This window comes from Gopherus evgoodei, chromosome 12 (assembly GCF_007399415.2).
Source record: "Gopherus evgoodei ecotype Sinaloan lineage chromosome 12, rGopEvg1_v1.p, whole genome shotgun sequence".
Lineage (NCBI taxonomy): Eukaryota > Metazoa > Chordata > Testudines > Testudinidae > Gopherus > Gopherus evgoodei.
In genome coordinates, this window is record NC_044333.1 from 14072901 (window position 1) to 14099907 (window position 27007).

The following is a 27007-nucleotide window of genomic DNA, read 5'->3' on the forward strand; positions in this document are numbered from 1 at the left end:
ATGATCAGCCAGAACATAGCCATTTAATAGGAGTAACGTGAAAATGATGTATGTCTGAGAGGAAAAACTTGATTCCCCTGCCTTTGTAAATATTTGAGAAAATATATATTAAAATCCATACATTGCTTGAAAATAAGTGTCATTTACTTTCAGTAGCTAGCAATATGTAGTTAGATATTGTCAGAATTGTCATAACTAAACTCAGTGCTAATAAACATCTATTTTTTTCCTGATTTTGAAGGGTTAGCATGTTAATAAGCATTGGCAAACCCATTCAAATCAAATACTCTTTGTCACTGTTGAAGATAATGGTTAATTTTGATTGTCCAGAGCCATTGGAGTTACATCTGCACATCATAAATCTCACTATCATCTGCTCCTTTTGTTTACTTTAAAAAAACAAAAACGCCTGTAAAAAGCATTTGAAGGGATCAGTGCTGTTTGTGTGAAACAAGATTAATAAAAATGTGCCACTGCATTAGCTTTTAAATAGCTAGTAAGAGACAATGCTGCTGTCTATATGCACCACAACTTTAATTTATATAGATAACATGTTTTGGACTCAAGATTATTTTAGCATTTTCTTAGGGTTGTTTCTTGGGGAAGATCTCAGGTTTATGAGCTTGTTTATCATTTGCGTAAGGACAGTTTACTGGGCAATACCAAAACACAATGAACTTTTGATATTTTCAAGATTAAGTATTTCAAGTCCTCAGCTGGTTTACAGATGTGTAAGCTTTGTAGTCCATTTTCTGTTTCCAGCATGGCCTTGTGACAATTTTTCTGATAGTCTGTGATAGATAAATATTAGAGGAGAAATTATACATTTCAAGCACTATTGCTATAGTCTCATTTTTATATCACTTTATTTTGTATTTGTAGAAAGCAGTTCAGGGGTTTCTCTTTGTTTGGCTTGAAATATATGCAAAAAATAATGAGCTCACCTTTAGCTGTTCAAGGTAAAAGTTTTTTGGAAACATTTTTTTAGGTCTGTGATAACCTTTAACAAGCTTTTACTATTAAATAATGCATTCTCAATTAAATCTCAGTGGGGGAAATATATAAAAGAATTCCAGCCATATAGAGTTTCTGCATAGATGTTAAGCATTTTTATATAGTTAAAGACACATCTGCAGCTGATTTGAATGCTGACTTAGGGTATTATCTTTGTAAAATGCTAAGTCACTTTTCTTGGAAATATTTAAAAAGTTTAAGTTCTGAGAGGAAATTCCAATAAGTAGTAATCCTATGACCACATACTTTTGAAGAAAGTGGATAGATTGCAAAACAAATGATCCTTCTGCTTTAAGCATAGGATTGCTCCCTGCACTGCAGTATATCTTTAGTTTTGATATTGTCAAGAAACATGTCCAAATAATGATTGGTACTTACATGTCATCTTCCAGTAAAATGTGGAATTACTTAAAATCTATAATGCAGATTTTAAAAGAAGGAATTAAGTTGGCTATTACATGCTAAACCTTCCCCCAAGTGGGTTGTGGAAGTAAGAAGCCATGAAAAACTGATTTGCAAAGCATTTAAAATTTTCAGGGCAAAACTAATAAGAAGACTGTTGTTGTACCTTAAATCTCACTGAGTTTATTTTTTATACAATTTTGAAGGTTAAGCATTCGGGACAATGTGGAAATGATAAAGCTCCACAAACAACTGATGGAGAAAAGCAATGCTCTCTCAGCAATGGAAGGGAAATTTCTTCAGCTTCAAGAGGTAACTAACTCACAATCAGTAACATTCCATTCTCACATCATATGACAACACTGAACACTTGAGAACAGATTTTATAAAATATTGTACACATGCTACCTGAAATTTACAATGGTTCCAGTGTTAAAGTTGTTTTGCAGATGGGTCCAGCAGGCCCTACAGTTCTCACTTGTATGCGGTGAGCTTGTCCATGGGAGTGCAGAGGTTTGGTATGGTCCAATTTTTGTTATACAGGTAAACTGCAGATTTCCAGCTGTCTTGGGGTAATGATTGGAATCTTTCTAAAACTGGGTTTCATAAAACAAATGTTGGTTTCAGTGTGAATTTGAAATATGGGGCTGGAGTTGAGTGTTGGTAAAACAGAAATGTGACTGTTCGGAATTCTGAGGATTGGCTTTTACTTGTGTCTATAATATAAGGGAAACCATTTTTAAGGACCAGTTTAAATCACATGAAGCATAATTTTCTGTAAAATAACCACCAGAAGTCAGGCTGTTTGCTGCATGGTGGACTCCATACATGGTTTTGTATACCCATGGAGGGCCCTGTGCTGGTCCAGGGAGAAGTGGGACAGTGGCAATGAGGCAGCTAACGATTTCCCCTCTGTGCTGTTTGGACCGTTCAGGCAATGAACCTGTGTGGCTAGAGGGGGGTCCCCCGCCTTAAAATGTAGCAGTACCAGATGTATTTGTTATTTATAAGGGGTATAGTTTGGGGCTATTTCTCACATCTGACAGTGGTGTCATTTAATTCACAGTAAGTGAAACGTTCAAATCCTTTGGCTTTTTATGATGTTAAACCTTTCTTTCAAATTCTTATAAGCAATTGATTTTCTGTTTATGCATATGCAAACTTCCTTCACAGTTGCAAACTGAAATAGTGATCCAACAAATAATAAGTTTCTAAGCCAGAAAACTTACTGAAATAAGAATGACACATTTTTAAAACTTCAGGCCAAAGAAACCCTTGATGGACAGTTGCAGTGCTAACAGTGCAGAATAAGGGATCAATAAATACAGAATAAATAACAAGCAACTGAAATAGAGGGCTGTAATTCCATCACAGGTTCATATGAGTGTCATTAAATCCAAAGAGCAAAGCTCAAGTATTTGTTTCGGTTAGAGAACCCTGAGATAAACCCTGAAAAAATGAATAAGACATGCACAGTTTTAGTGATAATTATGAAATGTAACTAATCATAGAAAACAGCACAGAATTTCTAATTTGAATAGCAAACCAACGCAACATTGATAATGTAGCACCATTCAGTAGTGATGTGTTTTTCAGAAGTCTGATACTTGTTTTCATAAATAGTGAAATTAATTACTATGTACTTTCAGTTTCCATCAGTTGAAATGCAAATACTATCTGCCCATTTTCCCTTTTAATCTGGACCAGCACAATTACTGTGCAACCAGGGGATAAAAGCTGGAGCTCCTACTCTAGCTAATGGCCTGAAATATGTCCAGGTTATCATACACGCATACAGAAAGTGTTTTAATATAGTGACAGTCATCATCATGTGGGCCATCTGGATGAAAGAATCATGCAGTCTACTTAGAAATGCTGAGGGGCCCAGTAACACTCTTCTGATTATTTATTTACTATCACTTATGCGAATATTGAAAAAATAAAGAGGTCTTGATTCTGAAACTGATATTCTGGATTTCATGAGCGATACTTGCTAAATTATTATTTGATGATGTTTCCAATTTTAGTTCTAAGGAGTTAATTCTGCTCTCACTTACTCCAGGGCAACTATTGATTGCACACATGTAATTGAGATCTGATTTGATTCTGTGGCCTGATTCTATGGGGTACTTTTACCACAATGAAGTTACTCCTGATTTACACCAGTGTAAGTGCAATCAGAATCAAGCCCTTTATCTTTTTATGTGCAGGCGTGTTCTGCAAAGGATAAAGTGCCAGACACCAGTGAAATTGAAAAAACTAGAAATCACCAACCCAGTTACCAGCTTGAGACAGGGTGTAAAATGAGAATCTAAAAGGGCCAAGCTCAAAGCCCCTCAGAGAGTACGGGAGGGGAGGAGGAGAACCCACTATAAGAGATGCTGAAAGAACCATCAGAGTTGTAGAAGGAGAACAAGGAGAAGACTGTATCTTGAAAGATCAGTGAAGATAAAGGGTGAAATCCTGACATCATTGAAGTCAATAGCAAAACTCTCATAGACTTTAATAGGACCAGGTTTTCACCCAAGATGTCAAGAGCAGGATCAACAGTATGTATCAAAAAGAACAGAGAGATTTTGGAAGATGAGGCTAGCCTACAGCCCCTACGTTGTCTGGGAGTGGGTTCTTAGAAATTCTAGTGAATGAAGTTTCAGTAAAGCTTAAAAAGATCGGAAGCCAGATTGGAAGGGATCTGAGACAGACTAGGACAAGAGAAAATCGGTGCATTGATTGTAGACTGTATGTTTAGTGATTTGAGAGATGAAGAGAAGGAGAAAGGTGGGGTGGTACATGGAAATGCAGGTAATAGGGTAATGAGAGGTTGAGAAGTAGGGCAAGGGAGGGGTTGAATAGAGGGGTAATGTAAGTAGGGAAGTTGGAAGGGAAGAGATTAGAGATGGAGGATGTCAAGGCCGATGACTGAGGAGAAGAGAAATGAGTGGAAAGAGAAGATGGGATAAAGAGTTCTCAGCAGATTTTGACAGTGTTTTTTTCTCTTTAAAGAAGGTAACAAATAATGTGCAGAGATAAAAGATGGGGAAGAAGCCAGGGTAGTGTGATAGATATGACAATATCCTGCAATAGCCTAGTTTAACCTTTTGGAATTAATTTTAGGAGTTAATCATATTAAAAATGCAAATACTTATTTGTTATTAACTTATTTAATGTAAACCCTAGGATGTGTTGTGCGCTTGAAAGGAGTCTTTGAAACAATGTGCTACACAAATTAGGGGGATTTATAGGAAATACTTGGGAGGAGGGGGAATGCAAATGACCCACCCCGGGATCCATTCTTTTGAAGCCGCACCTTGGACAGAAACCTATTGTCTGTCCAATTATCTATTCATGGTCACTTCAAAGACCCAAACTGAAGATAGGAGGGGGCTCAGATAAATGAGCAGGTTTTTTCGGAGCTGAAGCTGTGATGAACTTGTAATCATAGGAAAAAACCTCGTGTGGGGTTTGATAGACTAATCGCCACCCAGAGCCCTTGTTGGTATTAGAGATGATCTTTGGTAAGCTTATTGACATGGGTGTAGATTGTTTCATTGTTTTTAGTATGTTTTCTCTGTAACGCTCTTACCGTAAGAATAAACATACCGGTGCTTAGAAAGTACTGTGGTAACATCTAACTGTTGACAATTACACTGTCTACCATCTCTGAGGAGAAAGCAAAGCAGGTCTGTCTGCCTGTTTTTAGGGAGGCCAGAATATAGTTAGGAAACTGTTCCCACACCCCTGATCAGAAGGTGGAGAGACATGTGCCTCCCCCCAAGAAAGGCAATGACTGTGGTGCTGGAAACCTAAAGTGGGTGCACTCGCTGGACTACAGAGGAATACAGGTGCAGTTGCTCATAACTGGCTTAAGAAAGGTGTCAAAGGCTATACATAAGTGATAAGGACTATAGATAATATACTTAATTTGTTCTGCAATTTCTCTGGTATAAGAGCGTCTGCCATATTTGATGTTTTACATAAGGTTTATATTATGGACAAATGGGAGGTAAAAGATCAAGTGGATGACTTTTTTTCTGAAGTCATTTTTGAGAGTAATCATTCTGCACATAGGCTTCTCAGAAAAGACAACAAAATTGCACAGAGTTCTCTATCTCTTTCTGTCTTAAACTCCTGAAAATATTACATGACATAGAATTGTGGAAAACATGAAAACTAACTTCTCCCATCCAAAACCATCCATAAAAGACTCCTATATTTATATAATTACATGTTGGGTTTAGAGAATGTTAAACAGCAGACTGACCAGAAACAAAACAACTTAACAGCCATATGTCTGAATGTGATTTACAGTGAAATTCTTTATAAAGAATCAGTGTTACTAAAACACTGTGAAATATCAGGGGTATAATCATCAGTAATATGCTGGAAATGAGGTTCTACCAGCATCTTACACTAATATTAAGGATGGCTAAAGGATCTACATTTAATGTAACAAAGTAGGTTCAATTTAAAAGAAATTGTAAGCCTTTCATTAAATTATTTCTTCCAAGGAAATGTATCTGAGTGAATTGTGAATATAAATCAAATGAATATCTAAAACTATGGATTAGCAGAGCTGTCAAGTTCTGCGATTAGCATAGCTGTGGTCAGCCTTAACTTCTGCTTGTTACTGCAGTATTTTTGGTCAGCACATCTAACCACTGTAACCACAGCAAAATGTTTTAGTTGCTTTAACAGATGTAGTTTTGGTCCTTCTCAGAACAACTAACTGTAAGACGTTAATGTTGAGGAGAGGAAAAAATACCACCTTTCTGTTGGCCATGTGTGCTGACACTGATCTTTCAGTTCCTACTGGGGGTCAAACTTAGTTCAAGAGTGCCTCCTGTTGGCTGAGTTGAAAATGTGTGTTATGTGCTGTTTTGCTAGATCAGCTGCTATTTAAATATATACATATTTATAACTCAGGAATTATTTCATCATTGTGTTGTTATTGGAAGTTAACCTTTTCTGTTTTTCTTCTCCATTCCTTTTTATAGAGTCAAAGGAACCTTAAGGCCAGCCATGATGCTTTAATGGCAAACGGGAATGAACTCAATCTGCAGCTTAAAGAACAGCGTTTGAAGTGCCTCCATCTTGAGAAAGAATTACAGTCAATGATTTTTTCAGAACAAAGGATAGAAGAGGTGAGATTCCATATGGCTCAGGCATTGATCTGCATTCAAATCTAATTCTGAAAATATTTAGTGAGAAAATTGTATTTTCAATTAAAGAGATTACCTAAATGTTGCTCTCCAAATCACTGCTTATTGACTTTTTGGTTAAGAGAAAAGTATAGTATAGATTTAACTTCTGACTCCCTATGTCTAGAAATTAGATCCTATACTTGCGCTTGTTCAAATAGGACATTTACATACTTGATCTCTGTTTTTCTGCATACATTTGAATTTTCATGTTGACATTAGACTGACTTCATTTATTGTTGAAAATTTGGTTATTTTAATATAGTGAGTTCTGTTACATGTATCAGAGATATTGTACATTTCAAAATATTTCCTATGCTCGTGAGACATGCTTAAAGTTAGAGGAGTATTCAGTTAAGCATTAGTATTTAGAAATACTTGTTCCAAAAAAACAGCCATAGTGCATATTTTCTTGATTGCTTTTTTACTGAGACTCCTTAGCACCACATTTTTGAATCACAGCAAGTGTGAACATCTACCTAAAATCTTTTTAAATGATTTTTTCACATAACAGATGACTGTCCTTTCCACTTGGAAGCTCAAATCAATCACTTTTTCTGTTCCTGAGCTCCATTAGCCAAAAGAATGGAAGTGCCACAGTCAGCGTTGATCCAGATTTAGGGCCCATTCCTTAATCCCTTAGTAGTTCCATTGACTCTGTGCAAGAGAAGGGGTTTGCAGGATCATAGTTCAGGTTCTTCCATTGTATATCTTGCTACATTTAGTCATGCCTAAAGATTGGCTCATTATTAATTTATTGTTATAATGACAAAGCTTAAGCTTAAAGAAACTCATCCCATATCTAATAACCTCTAAATTGTTATAATATATTTGGGAAGTTCTTAATTTTTTTAAATGTATAATGGCTTTAAAATTCTTATCTCTGTTCAATGGACATTTTGAAAGCAAGCAGTCAATAATATCTGTTTTTGTTTGGCTGATTCAAAACAAAATTAACTATACAGAAGCTAGCTAACACCATTCCTAGAACAGTACTAAGATCATCACAATTGTTAGTGCCGAAAACAAATCTTTTTGGCATAAACCACAATGTAATTAGATGCAGTTAGTAAACACAGACCAGACTTGTTAATTTCATCTCCATAAACAACATGAAAAAAGTAATTGTTGTCCAAGTGGAGATATATTTGTGGGGAGAAAAATATTATTTTTAGTCTGCTAAGAGATTATTACATACAATGCTGAATTAAAAAAATAAAAGCATGTTTCACAGGGTCTACAGATATTTGCTAATCACCTTTATAACTTCTTGTTTTTATTTTCTCCTGTGCTGTGCATTACATGTAGTTTTCTTCTTCATTTTAGTTGCAGGATAGAATTAATGACCTAGAAAAGGAGAGGGATCTTTTAAAGGAAAATTATGATAAACTATATAACAGGTAAATTATAAATGATTTTTTTAATGTCACTTGACTCCCTTTCTTGTTTCCTAGATCCTCTTTTTTATATATATAGACTTAACTATTTCTCACCCCAGTTCCTAGGGATTCTCTTATGCATAAGTGTACGTGGAAACTTATGCTGCCATGCCTGTGTTGCATCTATTTTGTTGACAAAGAAAGGGCTTGAGCCTCCAGGACCGTCAATCCAATGCTCTTTAAGTATTAAACTCATTTAAAAAAAAATCCATTAAAGGAACAGTCAGTAATATAGGTCATATAATTTTGACCATCGAGGCAAGAGTTTCGGGAGTAGGTGTGGATTTACATTAGAAACAGTGTAAGTGACTGCTTTTTGAATTGTAAGGAATCCATGTATCTCTGGACTTAGGATTCTGCAGGTTAAATTTATTTTCTGGATGATATTTTCTTGAATTACTCCTCCCATCCCTGCAGTAGAGGTGAAGTGAGGCTAATGTTTGTGACAGTTTTGGTGACATTTTCTTATTGTGTTTATTTTAATAGCAACTGTTTCCTTTATGCTGGTTCTACTTGAATCTTATGTGAAGGCTCTTGGAGATAATAGCCTGTGTAAATCCTGTCAGCAGTGTTTAAAATCACATAAATAAAATATTAAAATGCTAAATCTTATGAACATGAAGCTTGATAAGGTGCAACTCAGTCTCTAATACAGAATAGAAAATTGAAATAATTAGTCAATTTGCAAAAGTTTAATGAGAAAAAAGTGATGTTTAAATAAACTTTTCATGAATTGAAGGCAACAGTCTTTTTCCTAATAGAAGGAGAACATGACCTTTTCTGTCCAGGTGGAACAAATAAAATAATCAGGGGCATATTGTAAAGTTAATTCGTTTCCTGGGGAAGTAACCAGAATGCTAGAAGTCTCTTTCTTCTTGCCCCTCTCCTCTCCACCCCCAAATGACTTGTTTTTTGAACTTGTATTTTGCAGTTTGTCAACTTGGCAACTCTTAAAGGACCTCTGGGAAGTAAATACAATAACATCTGATATTATTTGCTGAGTTGTTGTTATATTTGTTACCTTCCTGCTAAAAAACAAACAAAAAATGTAAATAGGTGAAAGCATTTGAGAACCGATTGTTTTTAAGGATTGTTTTAAGACTAAGTGGGTAATGACAGTTCTCTACGTGAAGAAGCTTTTATATATGGAAAGAATGGTTTTGTCATTTGTCTGTTGCTGAGGTTTGTTGTGGATTCCTCTGGCTTTTGAATAGTGAATTAATATTTCTTATGCCATAATTTCTCCTTTTCAATTATGCAAAGGAATAACTTTTAGTAAAGCAAAGCTTGTAATCTTATTTGAAGTTATCTCTTGCCTTGCAAGATTAAGTGAGGCAACTAAAAAGAACAGATCCTTAAAATAAACTGATAAATTAAAACATTACTTAACCATATCCCAGTAAACTGAAACTCCCAGTTAACTGCCACATGGTTATTCCTCCCTCCCTCAAATAACCCCTCTGTTCATCCATAGCTTCATTTATCCAGTTGATTCCACTGTCCCTTCAAATATAAAGGATTATATTGTAGAGAGAAAGCCAATGAAGACAGGCAAATCTCCAGTGTAAATAAACTGGAAACAAATTGATTGTGCTATACCTTTCGTTTTATAGTTCCAGTGTTGTTACACATATGGATTGTGCCTATATTTACTGTTGTTGCTAGCAGTGGACATACCAAAGGGATGATATCATGATGTAGGAGCTAGAAAATAACAGACTCAACCCCTGCGTTCCTTACCCTATGCCTTATTCACAGAAACATCCTTTGAAGGCAGTGGGAGTTTTGCTGAAGCCAGGACTGCAGGCTTTGGCCCCAAGACTTTACAGAGAGCAAATATGAGTTTTAGAGAGACAAGATGGGTGAGGTAATATCTTTTATTGGACCAACTTCTGAGAGAGACAAGCTTTCTAGCTTCTGAAGAAGAGCTCTGCATAAACTTGAAAACATAAACGTTGGTCCAATAAATGATATTACCTTGCCCACCTTCTCTTTCTAATATCCTGGGACCAACATGGCTACCACCACACTGCGTACACAAGTATGAGTTTGTCAGTGAAGTCTTATTATTTAGGCAACATCCAAGAAAACCAGTTGCATGAATAACAGAGCTGTTGGGATTGTTTTCTTAGGCTCTTGTAATGCAGTTCTGGTCATGCACACAATCTATGCAGAGGAAATGGTTTCAGATGTGGCTTACCATTTATAGTTACCCAGATGGCTCCAAGTGTGGTGGAATATAGTAATTTCAAAAGAAATCCCACATAAATTCAAATGGAATGTAACACTAAATTTAGAGGGGAAGATAGCTGTGGACTGAATTCAGACTAACTTACACATATTAACATTAGCGTTATGTGGGCTTGGAAAGGACTGACTTCTAAATTTGTTCTTAATTTAAATAATCCAAATTCTGATATTACTGGCAGAACAACTATTGGTGATCTTTGTGCCGGTATGAAGGGTATTGGAGCATAGCATTTTTGACAACTGAAATAATGTGGACCTGTATTTTGTTATGTAGCAATTAAACAGCCGTAGTAATAGTGAATGTAGATGGAAACCTACATAGTAGCATACTCACAAAAACTTGCAATTTCTTCTTCTTCGGATGAGTGAAGATTAAGGACATATGACCTTTTTTGTTTAAGATTTAACCAGTTATAATTTATGCTGAAGTAATCCATTCTTCACATTAGTCAGTCAATCAAAACATGAATAATGTAAGTCTACGTGTTTCCCAAAATTGCTGGTACCATGGATTCAAGGAAACCTCTCCAAAGCTATAGTAATGAAGGGAAAAGTACACATTATTACTTATTTATATTACCATAACACTTAAAGGCCCTAACCAAAATCAGTACTCCATTGTAAAAGCCACTCTGCAAACACAGAATCAGACAGGAAACACTTCAGGACAGAGACTATCAAAATAGACCAGACAGACTGGTGGTGGGAGCAGAATGAGAAGCACAGAGAGGTGGAAGTGTCTTGTTCAGAATCACAAAGCAAGTTAGTGTCAGAACCAGAACTAGAGCTCAAGTCTTCTGACTGTCCACTAGCCCAGTGTTTCTCAACCTTTTTGATACCAGGCTTTCTGCTTTCCTAAACTCTCCCAGGGAAATCTCAGGGACCAACAAGGAGGCTGCCACAGACTGGCGCCAGTCCACGGACTGGTAGTTGAGAAACACTGAATAACTAGGCCACACTGCCTCTCAAATTCATTTCTTTGTAGAATATGTTAATAGCATTGAAAATTAACAAATGCTGAACATTTAACTTTTCACTTATTGCATTCTGGGAAAACATGAGATGTTCCCGAGTATCTTGGAATTATTTTAGTCAGCTAAAAAGTAGGGTCAAGATTTCATGTTACAATAATTCTTACTTCAATTCATTATGCAAATCCTAATCCTGATTCATTAGATGTAAATTCACTTTTACTTTGTCACAGCCAATCTATTGAGGCATCCAATTTCCATTTCTATTTAGGTATGGAAAGCAGAGCTGTGTGGGTTTGGGGGTTTTTTGCTTGTAGTTTTTGTTGCATACCTATTCCAGTTGGAATCAGCGTCTCCAAATCAGATTCATGAGGAGCTGCCTCATGTATTACTGAGGTTAAAGCACAGTTTCAAATTATTCACAAAAATGCAGAACATTTTTTGCAATTTGCACTTTGGTAAATAAGCTGGTTTATGATTTGCTGAAGCCCAGGAGAACATTTTTAAGCCGATGAGTGCATTGTTAAATAATGATATGAACAGCACAAAGTAGCATTCATCTTGTGAACTATGCAAAAACACATAGCGTATATCTTTACATATTCTATCTTAACTGTGAATCATTTCATATGTTTACTCTTTCTTCATACTGAATAATTTTTTGTGTTAATTTCAGAAATTCTAATTATGTGTCCCATCCCTGTACAGGTTTTCGGTTTAGAACCAAATAATGTGTTATGACAAAAATAGTTATTCCTATCCCCTAGACTTTGTTTTAGTAGGACACAAGACTATTTTGTGTAAGTGCCTCTTAATCAGAATCATTTTACAGTATGAGAACTGTTGTCACTTTATAGTCAATATTTCTTTGAACAGGCAACAGGGCTTTAGACTCTCTATGCTTTGCAGATGTTAAAAGAGATCAGGTGAGTAATCACAGGTCTCTACATAAAGAGGTTTTGTATGCGGAAAGAATGGTTTTGTCAGTTGTCTGTTTCTGAGGTTTGGAGATGTGGATTCCCCTAGAATATGCATCTGAATTCTGGACCCACAAATGCTGCACACTGCCAACTTTTCTGACTTTAGAGCTCTAAATTAAGGCCAGTTCCTTTGCTCATCCCACAAACTCTTTCATGTTCTTTAACCGCAGCCTGAGAAAGGCGCCTTGGTTTCAACAGCAGCAGACCAGCATATGTTTACTTAATTCCTAAAACATGATGACAGTAGTCTCTGTGCCACTAAAAGCTTTTTTCTTTATTGTTTTTATTGAAGTTGATTTTTAAAAGTTCTTCACATGCCACATGTTTTATTGCAGTGCCTTCAGTGTGAGCCATGAACAGCAATGGAAGTTAAAGGAACAGCAACTGAAATTACAAATTGCTCAACTTGAGACTGCCTTAAAGTCTGACTTAGCAGACAAAAGTGAAATCCTTGACAGAATGAAACTAGAAAGAGGTATATTTATAAATTAGCAGTCTTTTTCTCAGTGTGCTGCATGTGCAAGATTCTTCTGCCTTTCTCGTTCTAGTCAAGTATGCATGTCATAGAAAAGTTCAGTTCCTATAACTGGTGATTATGGGCCACACTTCAAGCCCTTGATTAAGCAAGGTGCTAAAACTCGAGACTAACTTTTAATCACATACATAATCCTATTAAAGTTAGGCATGTGCTTAACTATGTGCTGAATGCGGAAGCTATATCCATTGGGATTTTAAAATTGCATTAATGCTTTCACTTTAAGCCTGCTTTTTCTTTGGCTTCCTATTTACTGTCATCCTTCACTGTGATAACTTCTCTCTGACAAGAGGGCATGTCTGACATTCCCTCCCAAAATATGAGCCGCCATTATTCAGATTCCACGCACTATTCTATGGTGTTAATATACCATACAATCATCTGGAGATTATACAGTTGTCTCTATTTCACCCTTCATGTGGCCAGCTATTTTTTATCTTCTCTGTAAACATTAATTTTTGTTCATAGCTGGGTACAAATCCAGTTACCACTCTATTTTTTAATTCTGATTTTCTGATCACCGTATCCAGTTAGCCTTTTTTCCTGAGAAGCAGTACATCATCTGATCCTTTAAGGTTGTCAGCAGGTCCAGTGACTTCAAAGCTAAGCAGGTGTGTAAGTGCTTTGTTGGATTGGAGCCAAAGAATTTGCAGCTTAGTTGATACCAGAATGGATAAAATACCTTGAGATAAAGGTTACAAAACACTGATTCATATGTGTCTTTAGTTTATAAACTAACTGTTGGGAATCAGGGCTTTCTGATCAAACAGTCTAAGGCAAAAGTACAGTGTGGTTGTCAAAACATGAAAGTGTATTGGTTAAGAAAGGTATGATGGCTAGAGATGACCTGCACATGTGATATGTCTGCTAGTGTCTCCTATTGGCACTTATTCCAAGTGACAGGTTTCCACCTGCACTCTTCCCAGAATTGAATTCCATTTTTCACCACCCCACTTTTAACTGGATCACCAGGCTAAGGCAACCCGTGTTCTCACTGTCTTGTCACAGTTATAGGGTGAGTGTAGGGTAAGTAGTGTCTTATACCCCCTTGCAGTCCATCACAAGTGACGCCCTCCCTCCCCCTTCCCCTTGACAGGTTCCATGATCTTCAACTCTCTGTGGGTGGAAGTTGGAACCTCAAAATTATACTACTCTTAGACTGGATCCTAGGTGACAGCCCCATTGCCAACTGTGTTAATGAGATAAGTGCAGTAGGTATCTGGAAGACACAACTTTCTGGGTGCCTGTGACCCAGAAGCATATGTTGAGGCCAGGGACCTGCTGTTGCTTCTAGTACCAGGGTCACCAGACAGTAAGGACTTGGCACCACCGGTACTGAAGGGAGATAGGGAGGTCTCCGCTACCATCAGAATGGCACCGAGACCAATCTCATGAGGAAAACCGCATTTGATGGCCTCTCCACGGCACTGCTCACTGGCACCAGATGGCTCAGCACCTCCATGGTCTCCCTGTTCCTCTTCCATTTTCTCTTCGGAGTCAGAGGCAGAGTCTGTCTGTTCACACTATCGAGGCCTTTGGGATCATCGGCATTGTTCCCCACGTCAGTGTTTTGCGGCTGGAACAGCTAGTGCCATGGTATCATAACCTAGGCCCAGATTGGTGGGAGGAAGAAGTCAGGGGGAAATCTGTGTGTGTTAGATTTACTAGCCTGACTTCTTCCTCCCACCAATTCCCTGGTGAGCACAGACTCAATTCCCTGGAGTTCCCCACTAAAGAAAAACTCCAACAGGTCTTAAAAAGAAAGCTTTATGTAAAAAGAAAGAAAAATACATAAAAAATGGTCTCTCTGTATTAAGGTGACAAATATAGGGTCATTTGCTTAAAAGAATATTGAATAAACAGCCTTATTCAAAAAGAATACAATTCAAAGCACTCCAGCAACTATAAACATGTAAATACAAAAAAAACATATAAATCACTATCTAATCTTTTGTACTTACAGCTGGGAAACAGAAGATTAGAAAGGCAGGAGACAGAAAAAATCACTTCTCATAGCTGAGAGAGTACAGGCAGAAGACCCAAGAATAAAAGACTCACACACAAACTTCCCTCCACCCAGATCTGAAAAAGTCTGGTTTCCTGATTGGTCCTCTGGTCAGGTGTTTCAGGTACTTCTTTCCAGGTGTAAGAGACATTAACCCTTAGTTATCTGTTTGACATATGGCACACCAGGACACTTGGCTGATGGAACCATGGGGACTGGCACTGTATCAGTGACCGTTCTGGAGCCTGTGGGGGTTTCCACTGGACCAAGGCTCCAGTTTAAGATATTTTTGTTCCTTAGCCTCTGAAAGCCTAGTACTTCTGGTACCACACCATGAAACCCCATAACCCACCTCTGTTACCAACCACAGGAACTGCAAAACCCGACACGGAGCAGCAGAAGCAGGCCCCTCCTGCAGCGGGCGGGGCAGAGACTGTTCTGGTACTGCTCACGCCACTACCTCCTTCTCACCTGATAAGGCATTGTTGGTGAAGGAGGTGTCTCCGATCTTCATGACCCACCAGGAGTTACTAAAGTGGGTGGCATCTAACTTAGGCATTTAAGCAGAGGAGGTGAAGGAGTCTTGTGAAGGGTTCCTGGACATTCTAGTGACAGGTGGTACCTCAAGGATAGCCCTTCCCCTCCATGAGGCTATTATAAATCCCATAAAATCTCTGTGGCAAAATCCTGACACTAACCTCTGGCACCAGAAGGTGCTGCACCTAATTGGTTAGATGAATCTGGTTCAGAATCAGAAGTTGGCTTGTATATGTGTCAGCCACATCACATTAGCCATCACTCCTCTCTGAGGGGTTTTCACCCCTGGTATCCAGTGGAAGCTCTGCACTGGCCTGCCACTAGAGACCTTTAGGCTGTAAGAAATTGGGTTCTGGGACAATACTACTGGCCATATTGGAACTCTGCGGGGTTTCCAACTGCCTCCTAATCATCTTTGCACCCTCCCTGCTCTACATCTTCCAGTAGGTATCACAGTCCTTCCTGTCGAGAGCCACAAGAAGCCACTCCTGATACCAGGCTCGGTACTGAATGTGAACAATCTGCTGCAATGTACTGCAAAATCCAAAGGTGCAAAGAAGGTTGATCTTTTGGGGAGGAAAGTTTATTTACCAATGGGACTACAACTCTGTGTTGCTAATCTCAAAGAATTACTGGAGGCTTATTTCTCCCTCTGGGACAATGTTTTAAAATGTATGGACAAATTGCTAGAGAAGGTGAGGCAACAGTTGCTAGCTGTGATGGATGAGGGATTCTACTGCTTAAGCCATGGCATCAGCCATTACAATGCATAGATATTCATGGCTATCGATCATCTTCAGGAGGTCCAATGAATGATTCAGCATCTCCCTTTTGAGGGACCAATGCTTTTTCACAGCAGATTGATGACAGGCTTCTTAGCCTTTTAATTATAGTGGAATTGAGATACACCTTTCAGTTTATTTCTGACCTCTTCTCTGCCCCTTTTCAGGGACCACTCTCATGAAGGAGTTCTGCTTCAGGAGATACAATTTCCCCTTTTGTTGGGAGTCATACAAGAAGTTTCTCCTTTTCACAGAGGAAAGGGGTTTTATTCTTACTACTTCCTAATCTAAAAAGTAAAGATTTCAGATCAATACTAAAGCTGAAGGAGCTCAACAGATATCTAAAGAAAATAAAGTTTTTCATGGTCACTCTGGCTTCCATGATCTCCTCCCTGGGTCCTGGCAACTGGTATCTTGCCATCAGCTTAAAGGAGAGACATTTCCATGTAGCAGTACATCAAAGCATCAGGAAATACATCAGTTTTATGGTCAACTGATCCCACTACCAGTTTGCAGTCCTGCCATTTGGCCTCTCTGCAGCTCAGTATGTTTTTACACAGCATGTGGATGTGTTCCTGAGGAAATTAGGAGCTCTAGTGTTCTGTACCTGAATGACTGGCTGGTGAGAGGCTGGTTCAAGAGCGAGGTACTGTCCAGCATGGCCATGATCCAAGCTACCTTTGGCGTGCTAAGATTGCTGATCAATGAAGAATAGTCAATCCTCTTGTGTTCAGATAAGAATTTATAGGAACTGTTTTTGATTCTATGGAAGCCAGGGCATTCCTCTCACAAACTGGATTCTAAACGATGCTGGCCATTTGTTAGACCTGAAGGCCTATCTGCAGTGAAGCAGAGTGGCCTCCCTCTGACACAGACAGGGAGGAATCACTCCCCACCTCCTGGTGGGCAAAGCCAGGCCAGGTCTGCCCCTTGGACTGGAAGCAGAGGGGCAGAGCAGGAAATATAAAAGGTGGGGCCTCCATCTTAGTTGAGGGCGAGCCAGCAAAGGAGTCAGACACTGCTGCTGCCTTGCTGCTTTCCCTGAGCTAGGGACTGAGCTGTGTCAATCCCATCTCTGGAGTAACACCCAGAGGAGCTGCTGCCTGGTGAGTATCTGGAGGTGCTGCTCCTCAGCAAGTAATCCAAGGAGCTGCTGGAGTCCACGGGACATGAGCAATGAAGCCCTACAACCAGGTAGGGGTAGAAAGTAAACCAGGAAAACCAGACATTAGTCCAGTTGTGTTTGCTGAAGCCATGGTCAGTGTGTTTTGGCAGGATCCCCACTGATCCAGTGGTGGTATTCCCCACCACTGTTAAGGTCCTGGGCTCAGACCCGGTGGAGTAGGGTGGGCCCAGGTCCCCATACCCACTGCTGCCAACCCCACCAACTTAGGCCAGATGGCCTGTGTTCATTTGCTGTCTGCCCCAGCCAGGGAGCTGGACCATAGACTGCTTTTGCTCTGCCCCAGCCAGAGGGCTGAGCTTGGCACTGTTTGCTGCCTGCTCCAGCCAGAGGGCAGGCTATAGACCCCTTACTGACTTACTTACATTGCTAATCCTCTGCTGATTGGCCCTCAGCTGTTAAGTAGTGTCGTGAGGCGGAGTGGCCTCCTTCTGACGCATATGGGCACATATACTTATGTGGTTTGACATGCCAGGCTTCGTCTTAGGAAGCTGCAGGGCTGGCTGAGTTCTGTTTACTCCCCAAATTATCGTTCACTGCATATGGTGGTTTGAGTGCCCACATACTTGGTGTCTTAGCCTCTTTTCACTGGTGGATAGACCTAGCCAATGTATGTGTAGGCATTCCATTTGCTTCTGCCTAACAGACTTTGACTTTATTTATAGACTGTTCTGCTCTTAGATTGGGGGGCCCACTTGGAATCTCTGTAGACTCAAGGGCTATGATCAGGTGGAAGATGTAGTTCTCCATACAAATATAAGATAGCTAAGAGCCATTCGTGTAGCTTGTCACACCTTCTTTCCCCATATCAAGGGAAGGGAATTACTAGTATTTATGGACAATACAGCAGCCATGTTCTGTGTGAACAGGCAGAAAGGGGTCAGATGGACCCTTCTTTGCCAAGAGGCAATGCTACTCTGGAACTTTTGTATAAACTCAGTCCATCTCAAAGCTTCACACCTTCTGGCTGTCCAGAACAGTCTAGCAGATCCAACTGAGTAGGTCTTTCAAAAGTCACCACAAGTGGTTTCTGCCCAGATACAGTCAGTTCATTTTCTAACTGTGGGGAATTCCCCGTGTTGACCTGTATGCAATCTGCATCAACAGGAAGTTTCATCAATTGTATTCACGAGCAGGTTTCTCAGAGACTCACATACTTTAAGGTCAGAAGGAACCATTGTGATCATCTAATCCAGGGATGGGCAAACTTTTTGGCCCAAGGGCCACATTGGGGTTGCACAACTGTATGGAGGGCCGGGTAGGGAAGGTTGTACCTCCCCAAACAGCCTGGCCCCACCCCCTATCTGCCCCCTCCCACTTCCTGCCCCTCACTGCCACCCTCAGAACCTCCAGCCCATCCAATCTCCCCTGCTTCTTGTCCCCTGACCGCTCCCTCCCCGGACTCCCACCCTCCTTATCCAACCCCCCTGCTCTCTGTCCCCTGACTGCCCTCCTGACCCCTATCCACATCCCCACCCCCGACAGGCCCCCCAGGACTCCCACTCCCAACCATCCCTGTTTCCCATCCCCTGATTGCTCCCACAGAACTTCCGCCCCATCCAACCCTCCTCCCTCACTGCCCCCACGACCCTCCGCTCCCTTACCCAACCCCCCCATTCCCCGCCCCCTTACCAGCAGCAGGAACTCGCAGCCGCAACACCCAGCAGAGCCAGCTGCGCTCCCCACGCTGCCAAGTGGGAGCGGCGGGCCAGAGTACAGCCCACGCAGTGGCGTGGCTGCGGAGGAGGGGGTTAAATGTGAGAGGGGCTGAGGACTAGCCTCCCTGGATGGGAGCTTGGGGCCGGGCCGGCCCGAGGGCCGTAGTTAGCCCACATCTTCTCTAATCTGACCTCTTGCCCATTGCAGGCCACAGAACCGCACCCACCCAGTCCTGTAATACACCCCTAATCTCTGGCTGAGTTACTGAAGTCCTCAAATCATGGTTTAAAGACTTCAAATTACAGAGAATTCATCTGCTCATAATCCAGGGTCTCTGACGGACACTTTCCTGTTGCTCTGGAAAGATAATCTCATGAATGCATATCCTTCAATTCTTCTCCTACTCAGAATGTTAAAAATCAAGCAGGACTATGCTTGAGTGATGCTTATAGCATTGACAGAGCCTCACCAGCATTGGTTTTGTATTCTGCTGAGCCTGTCAGCCAGGGCTCTATTGACGCTACTACTAGACCCAGATCTGACCTCACATGACTATAGTTGCCTTCTCCATAGCAGTCTAGAGGCCCTTCACCTTACAGCCTGGCTGCTCCATGGTTAACAGCTCAGAAGAAGATCTGTTCAAAACATCCTTTGAATAATAGGAAGCTGCCTACTAGGAACTCTTATCCATCAAAATTGAAGAGAGTCTCCATCTAGTCTCAGCAAAAAGGGGTTTCCCCAGTCCAGGCTTCAATACGATATGAGCTGAAGTTTTTGTTATACCTGAAACAACAAACTCTTGCCATTAGTTCCATCAGTGTTCACCTAGCAGCTATCTCAGGTTTTCACCCTCCAAGTGATGATTGCTCTCTTTTCTATAATACCATGTCAATTGAGTTTTTGAAGGTTATGGACCAGTTAGGATCCTCTGCTTGGGGATACTTAAAACTAGTGTTAGCAAAATTAATGAGTCCTCCCTTTGAACTGCTGGCCAACTGTTCATTGCCCCATTCTCAGTGAAGGTAGCCTTTTTGATGGGCAATTACCTTGGCTACGAGAGTAGGTGAATTGAGAGCTATGGTATCTGTCCCACCATATACAGTCTTCTGTAATGACAAGGTGTACTTCTGCCTTCATCCAGTTTCTCGCCAAAGTGATTTCTCACTTCACATCAATCAGGCAATATATTTACCTACTTTCTTCCCTAAGCTTCATGCTCAAAAAGGAGAGGAGAAACTCCACACACTGGATGCTGGAAAAGTGTTAGCATTCTGCTTGGACAGGACTACGTTGTTTAGATTGTCCTCAAATTATTTGTGGCACTTGTGGCAGGATGAAGGGTCTTCCAGTCTCATCTCAGAGATCCATTGGCTGGGAACAGCAGACCGCAGCCACTAGGAGTTGCGGAGGGCCATGTCTGTGGACAGTCAACGTAAATAAAATATCTCACAGCCCTCCAGCAGATTACCCTGATGGGCCGTGTGACAAAGGTTGCCGACCTCTGGATCAGCATAATGTGTATATTGATTACAGCCAAGGATATTAGAACAAGAGGACTTTGAAAATTGTTTGTTTTGCCAAAACATTCTCCTGCAAGCTGTTAAATAATTCTGTGTCAGAAGGACATAATTTTGAAAAATTAAAATATTGAATACAAGACTGTTGCGATTGGCAGAAGCTGCTGATTATTGCTAATTCAGAAGTAAGGAGTGAGTCTGAGAAATGGCTTAGGTTTGTTCCATGAGATTCTGTTCAGATTTGGGTGAGAGAACCTTTTTTCATAAATTCATAGATTCCAAGACCAGAATGGACCATTCTGATCATGTAGACTGACTTCCTGTATAACGCATAGAATGTCCCCAAAATAATTCCGAGAGCATATCTTTTGCAAATTACCTCTTCCTTTCTATCACTTGCATTGTTCAGGAAAATTTTGGCAGCCTGACAAAGTAATAAGGGAATGGAACATTAACATTCTAATGTAAGGGTGGCCTCTTACTGATACTGAAGTAATGATAGTGCACACACTGCACAAGGAATCCATGGAGTAGACAGTCTCTCCAGGAGGGTGGGAGAGACCTGGGCTGGGCACTCTCCCAACAACCCTCCCTTCACCCCCAGAACAGTCTCACTTGCCCAAACCCGTCCTTTGGGAGCGCCATATGGCATATTTCTTAACTCAAGTGCTTGACTTTGCAACCTAAATGATATTGATTTAACTTCATTTGTTTGTATGTAATTAGTATATAAGGGCTTGAAAAGTCCTCTCACCCACTTTCATGAGGTGGATCTTTCCTGACCACGTGTTACCTGCAAGTTTAAGCTTTTGATTAAGAAAGATAATGTTTCCATAACACTTAGAGTTGTGAAGATAACCGTCTAAGCAGTAACCCAAATGTAAATTGATGCAATGATGTCGTCTAAAGTCTACGGAGACAGCTCATGTCACAGCTTGTGTTAGGGGAAAGGAGGCCTATGTGCTGCTGCTGTTGCTATTAGTGCAGCCACCGCCACAGGAGGAGTCTATGCTTTCTACATAGTGGTAGAGAATTAAACCATTGTTAGTGGTTCTGTATTACAATTGAAAGTGAGTGTTCTGTAGCGGGAGGGAGTATGTTTGGCCATTATGATTTTTGGGTTGAAAGGCATATCAGTTGAGGTGGCTGTGTATAGGAAAGTTGATTTAGCTGATGAGTTCTCTTAATTTTAGTGATTGTGTCATATAAATACAGAATAAAAAGTAGTTTAATGCCAGTATTTGAAACCTTCAGAACTAGAAACTCTGGTATCCGCTGAGTTTAGTCCTCAGAACTAAAAAGCAACTCTGTAAATATAGATAAGCTATGGAGCATATCTTGAGGTTAACAGAAAAGGTCTTAGCATTAAGAAGGTGTCAGAGACTATTTTCTTGAAAGGAGAAGGATATACTGTCAAATAAATGTGGAGTTTTATCCAATCAACTCCTATTTGTACAAATGGGAATTGCAAAAGCTAATGCTTGCACATCAAGTTGACTGTGTATCTCTAACCAGTAAAATGAATTTATAATATTACAGCAAAGGATGAGGGAATATAATTTTGGGATCCTCAATAGATAGTCAAGGGAGGAGGAATACACATTATAGAAAACATTGCAATAAACTAAAGAGAGTGGTAGACATTTTCTACATCTGTGTCTCAGGAACCTCAGTAATTTGGAAAAGATTTAAATTTAGGACTGGTCTATATTAGAGAAGTTGCACTGGTAGAACTAAATTGAATTAAAAATCATTTGGCCTAATCCTGAAGTTTCTTTACTTCATCCTTACTGATGCAAAATTCCTTTTAAAGCTTGCTAGCTATTGATATGGATTTAATTGCATGTTAGTGGGTAATTTTGGGAAATCTCTACACCCCATGCCAGATGAATTAATGGTTGACTAAGGATATTACACAAAAATGGTTGAAAATGCTTAGTGTGATGATGTTCAAGGTTTCTCTGTATTTTAAAAAGAAGCATATTGAATGTAGATTTTTTTTTAATGCATTGAGTTGAGCTTTAATGTCAGTAAGAACAACCCTCCCTATATTAATTCCAACTACCAGGTCAAGAAAACCAATGTTCAATGTTGTCTTGCAACTAGCTAAGACAATATGACTTGCTACATATAAGGAATAGAGGGCAAATATTTAAAAATGCGTTTATTATATAGAAGTAGATTTGAAAATCAGTATCACTACTTTTTGAGTTATATTGGATTAAATGGAGTATGGTGTTTGTTTTTTGTTTAATAAGACCAAAATGAGAAGCTGACCCAAGAGAACAAAGAATTACAATTGCATTATCTGGAACACAAGCAACAGCTAGATGAACTGAAAAATCGCATGAAGTTTTTCACCAAGGTAAACTTTTTTCTGTTTAGAAAATGACCAAAAAAAGCTTTCTATGTTTTATGCATAGTGCAAGTACTCTTAAAAGCAAAACCAAAAGAATGCAGAAGTATGATGGAGTTTATTTATTCATGATATCAGGCAAAATGTCATGTTTAGTGAGAATGCACCATGTTATTCTGAATGTATCTCTTCATTATTCATTCACACATTCATAACACCTTTTATTGACTATTTCTGTTTCAGGAGAGTGATACTGAAATGGCAGAACTCAGTGAAGCCCTCATGCTTATAAAGGTAACTTATACAGAAATTGACCACATTTTGATCTATCCCACTCTACTTTTTAACTCTGATGACTTTTGCATGTTCTCTACACAGTACCTCAGTCTTCAAGAGGTGAATCATTTGTGCATCTTTTAGTAGCTAATGCTGCTTGTTTGTACATGTGCACATGTCACTTTCCAGTTACAGAAAAGCAGACGGGAGAGAGGAAAAGATGGCAGGATGAAATTTATTTAGGTTATGTACATATTTCATAATAACATCAAAAATGAATTAGGCCAGATCGGCAGACGCTTGCTTTTAAAACTTTACCTTTTTTTAAATTTCAGTGAAAAGAGTTGCTGTTTGTTTATTTGTCACTTTACCCTATTATAGTGTTGATCAAATACAACTTTTTGCTCACTAATTTTGAAAGTAATGGAAGTATACTCCAAACTAAAATGTTTAGCTTTGAAAGCACGATAAAAAGATGCTCTCTGGTGCGTGAACACCTGTTCCTGCTTATTTATAAAAGAACCAGAAAAAGACATTTTTTTCTCTTGCACATAGTTTGTAATTCTGTCGTTTACAGCAAGACTGCAATGAAGTGAAAGTGTGTTTCCTGTGTTCAGGTGAATCCTTTTTATTGATGTTTTTTTCTTTTAAAAGATTCACATTTGTTACATTATATATGATCCATCTTGGACTCTTAAAGATAAATATCCTTTCTAAAATCAAAAGATCCCCCAACAAAAAAAAATCACTATTTTAAACTTTCTTTTAGAAGACTGGAATAGAAAAAGTATTAATATCCCACTAGTATTGAAAACCCTAGTGTCTGGCTGAGGCAATGTAAAGGATTATGATCTTGGGTGAAAAGCCAATAAGTTCTTCCAGCTAAAACTCTATGGATATAGATTTCCATTATTTACAATAAACAAAAGTGGAGGAGAAGAATCACTTGACCTGGACTTTAGGTATCATACCAGTTTTGTTTTGTTTTTTTTAAAGCATAGAAAGAACCACAAGAATAATAACTCTGTCTTAACTAATATGTGATTCACCCCCCATAATAAAGACCTCCTCAGATAAGCCATATTTGAGAATATATTCCAACTCATGTCTCCTCACCAACCTGTCTAATGGCCCATATATATGTGTTGACTAAAACAGGTGATAAATATACCTCTGCATGACCATGCCCTCACCAGTAGAAAAGCAATCCTCTCAGATGTCCTTAATTCTAAAGAATAAAGCAACATTAAAAAGAAAGCTAAACAAAGTAATTAATAACGTAATTAGAATTGTATCTAATATTGAATATTCTTCGAAGTTTTCCATGAGACACCCATGCGATCCTTTTTGCTGAACTTGAGAGGACTCTGTATTTTCATTAGTCTGAATATTTTGGATGAGCCTGTAATAATGCAGAATTGACAAACAGCACTTCATCTGATTAAATTTACACTGATGACATCATCTTCAGAACTGTAATCATCCAAATGCTATAAGATCAAAGTCACAAATTACATTGGGATTAGCTGATTGATTGATTGAATTTTGGGGTTTTATACTGGGCCCCATAACAGTATTATATAAGCACCTTCCAAGTAAAATCAGTAGCACTGGCTATGTCCCTAATCAGTTTTAAAGAATCTCTAACATCTGTTCCTTTTTGGGCCCAAAACACTTGGTGGGAGGGTTTTAAAAAGATTTCTAGTAACTTTCTGTGTTGGTTAGGGTTTATGGGTAGAGGGAAGTGTCAGTGCTGGGAGTGACGTTCTGATGGATGATACTTATGTCATAATAAGATCATGACATCCGTGGATCGGATTTCTCAGAATCAGAAACCAATTTTGGAGAAGCAGGTTTAGACAAAGATTTTAAAAAATTGATGCTGAACATAAGAGTCCTAAATTTAGGCACTTATGCAAGTTGTCTTGATTTTCAAAAGCACCAAGCACCTAGGAGCTTTAATGTGCTTTGGATGTCCAGTACAGAGGGAAGAGCTGCACAGGGTCAGGGAAACTGTCATATATAGCTGCCCAGGGTCCGTGTATCCTCTGCCATGTACATTGGCCAAACCAGACAGTCTCTATGTAAAAGAATAAATGGACACAAATCAGACCAAGAATTATGACATTCAAAAACCAGTCGGAGAACACTTCAGTCTCCCTGGTCACTTGATTACAGACCTAAATGTCACAATATTACAACAAAAAAAACTTCAAAAACAGACTCCAACGAGAGACTGCTGAATTATAATTAATTTGCAAAATGGACACCATTAAATTAGGCTTAAATAAAGACTGGGAGTGGATGGGTCATTATATAAGTAAAACTATTTCCCCATGTTTATTTCCCCCCCCGACACACACACACTGTTCCTCACAACTTCTTGTCAACTGCTGCAAATGGACTGTATTGATTACCACTACAAAAAGATTTTTTTCTCTCCTGCTGGTAATAGCTCACCTTAACTGATCACTCTTCTTAGAGTGTTTATGGTAACACCCATTGTTTCATATATATGTGTGTGTATATATGTATATTTTTCTACTGTATTTTCCACTGTATCCATCCGATGAAGTGGGTTCTAGCCCACAAAAGCTTATGCTCAAATAAATTTGTTAGTCCCTAAGGTGCCACAAGTACTCCTGTTCTTTCTGTGTTTTAGTGTCTTGTTCATGGTAGATTAAAACATGCAAGCAAACACCTAATTGTACTGCAAAATTGTTCTCCAATAATAAAACAAACAAACTTTTTCTCGTAGGTTCGCAAACAGCAGAAAAATGAAGACCTTACCTTTTTAGAGAAAATAGAAGATGACATCCATAAAGATACGGAATACGCCATGCGGGATCTTCAAGCAACACATGCAGAAACAGTGCAAGAACTTGAAAAGACACGGAATATGTTAATTGTGCAGCATAAAATTAACAAAGATTATCAGGTACTAAACTGTTCGACGTGGAAAATAACTGTAACAAAATACTAATATTAGCAGCACCCTTAACTTTTTTCACTATCAAGAAATTTGAATAATGGTAAGACTTGTGAATTCAGGAAGTTTTCAGCATGAAGAACTAAATATTGATATATTTGAGGTCATCAGGAGATTTCCCATTGTGATAAATATTGGCTAGAAGGGTGAAATTCAGAAGGGTGGGAGTGGATGAAATCCATGTTCCATAGCTAGGGACAGCGTAGTCTGTTTGCATCTACAATGTTCGGTTCAGTCCACAGGATCCACATGGTTGTAAACTGCCTCTGCTAGCTCATTCCTTGAATACAAGCCTTTTTGCAGCCATATGTGAGTTCTGATTTGAAGTGTACAGGCAAAGCAAAGCTTCTGGCCCAGTCAGCACTCTGTTCACTCCTCCTCTGACAAACTCATTTCTGGAACTGCAGACCTTGTTCACATAATGGATGTCATTCTGAACCCATCTAAATTTGAAATACATTAGAGCATTAAACTGAACAATAGCTAATCACTATTGTTAATGAAGCTTGACTACACAGAGCAGTGTTAAAGCAAGTTAGGAAACCTGTAGAGCACACCATCAGGGTTCACACAAACCATTTAATACGCAACATATTTGCGCTTTAGAAATCAACCCCCATAGGATGCATTACCTCATGATGTAGACAAGGCCTGAGTCTATTTCTATTGGAATTAGAATAGATTGTTGTGTTAATTAATTGGAAATGGTTGCTATTTTTGCATAGTCTCAAAATATGAATTCAATCTTGAATTTAAATATTTTTTTTCTATTAGTTGTTATTGAAACTCCATGGTGTGTGCCAAATAAATGGTGACCACTCTAGAACTGTGACATAATGTGTACAAAAGTGGTCACAGCTTTACCAGTCTGGGCTGACTAGAGGTTAGCTAGAAGCCTTAGAATGAGTGCACTT

The 27007-nt window shown here is 39.2% G+C and overlaps 1 protein-coding gene across 1 annotated transcript in view; it reads left to right on the forward strand.

Moving 5' to 3' along the window:
• The window catches only part of RPGRIP1L (RPGRIP1 like), a 121320-nt gene that overhangs the window by 24351 nt on the left and 69962 nt on the right, over positions 1 to 27007 (forward strand). Inside the window, 7 exon segments of the mRNA XM_030582218.1 lie at positions 1623 to 1728; positions 6411 to 6557; positions 7941 to 8014; positions 12590 to 12729; positions 22731 to 22837; positions 23072 to 23122; positions 25863 to 26042. Of these exon segments, the coding sequence (XP_030438078.1) occupies positions 1623 to 1728; positions 6411 to 6557; positions 7941 to 8014; positions 12590 to 12729; positions 22731 to 22837; positions 23072 to 23122; positions 25863 to 26042 (805 nt within the window).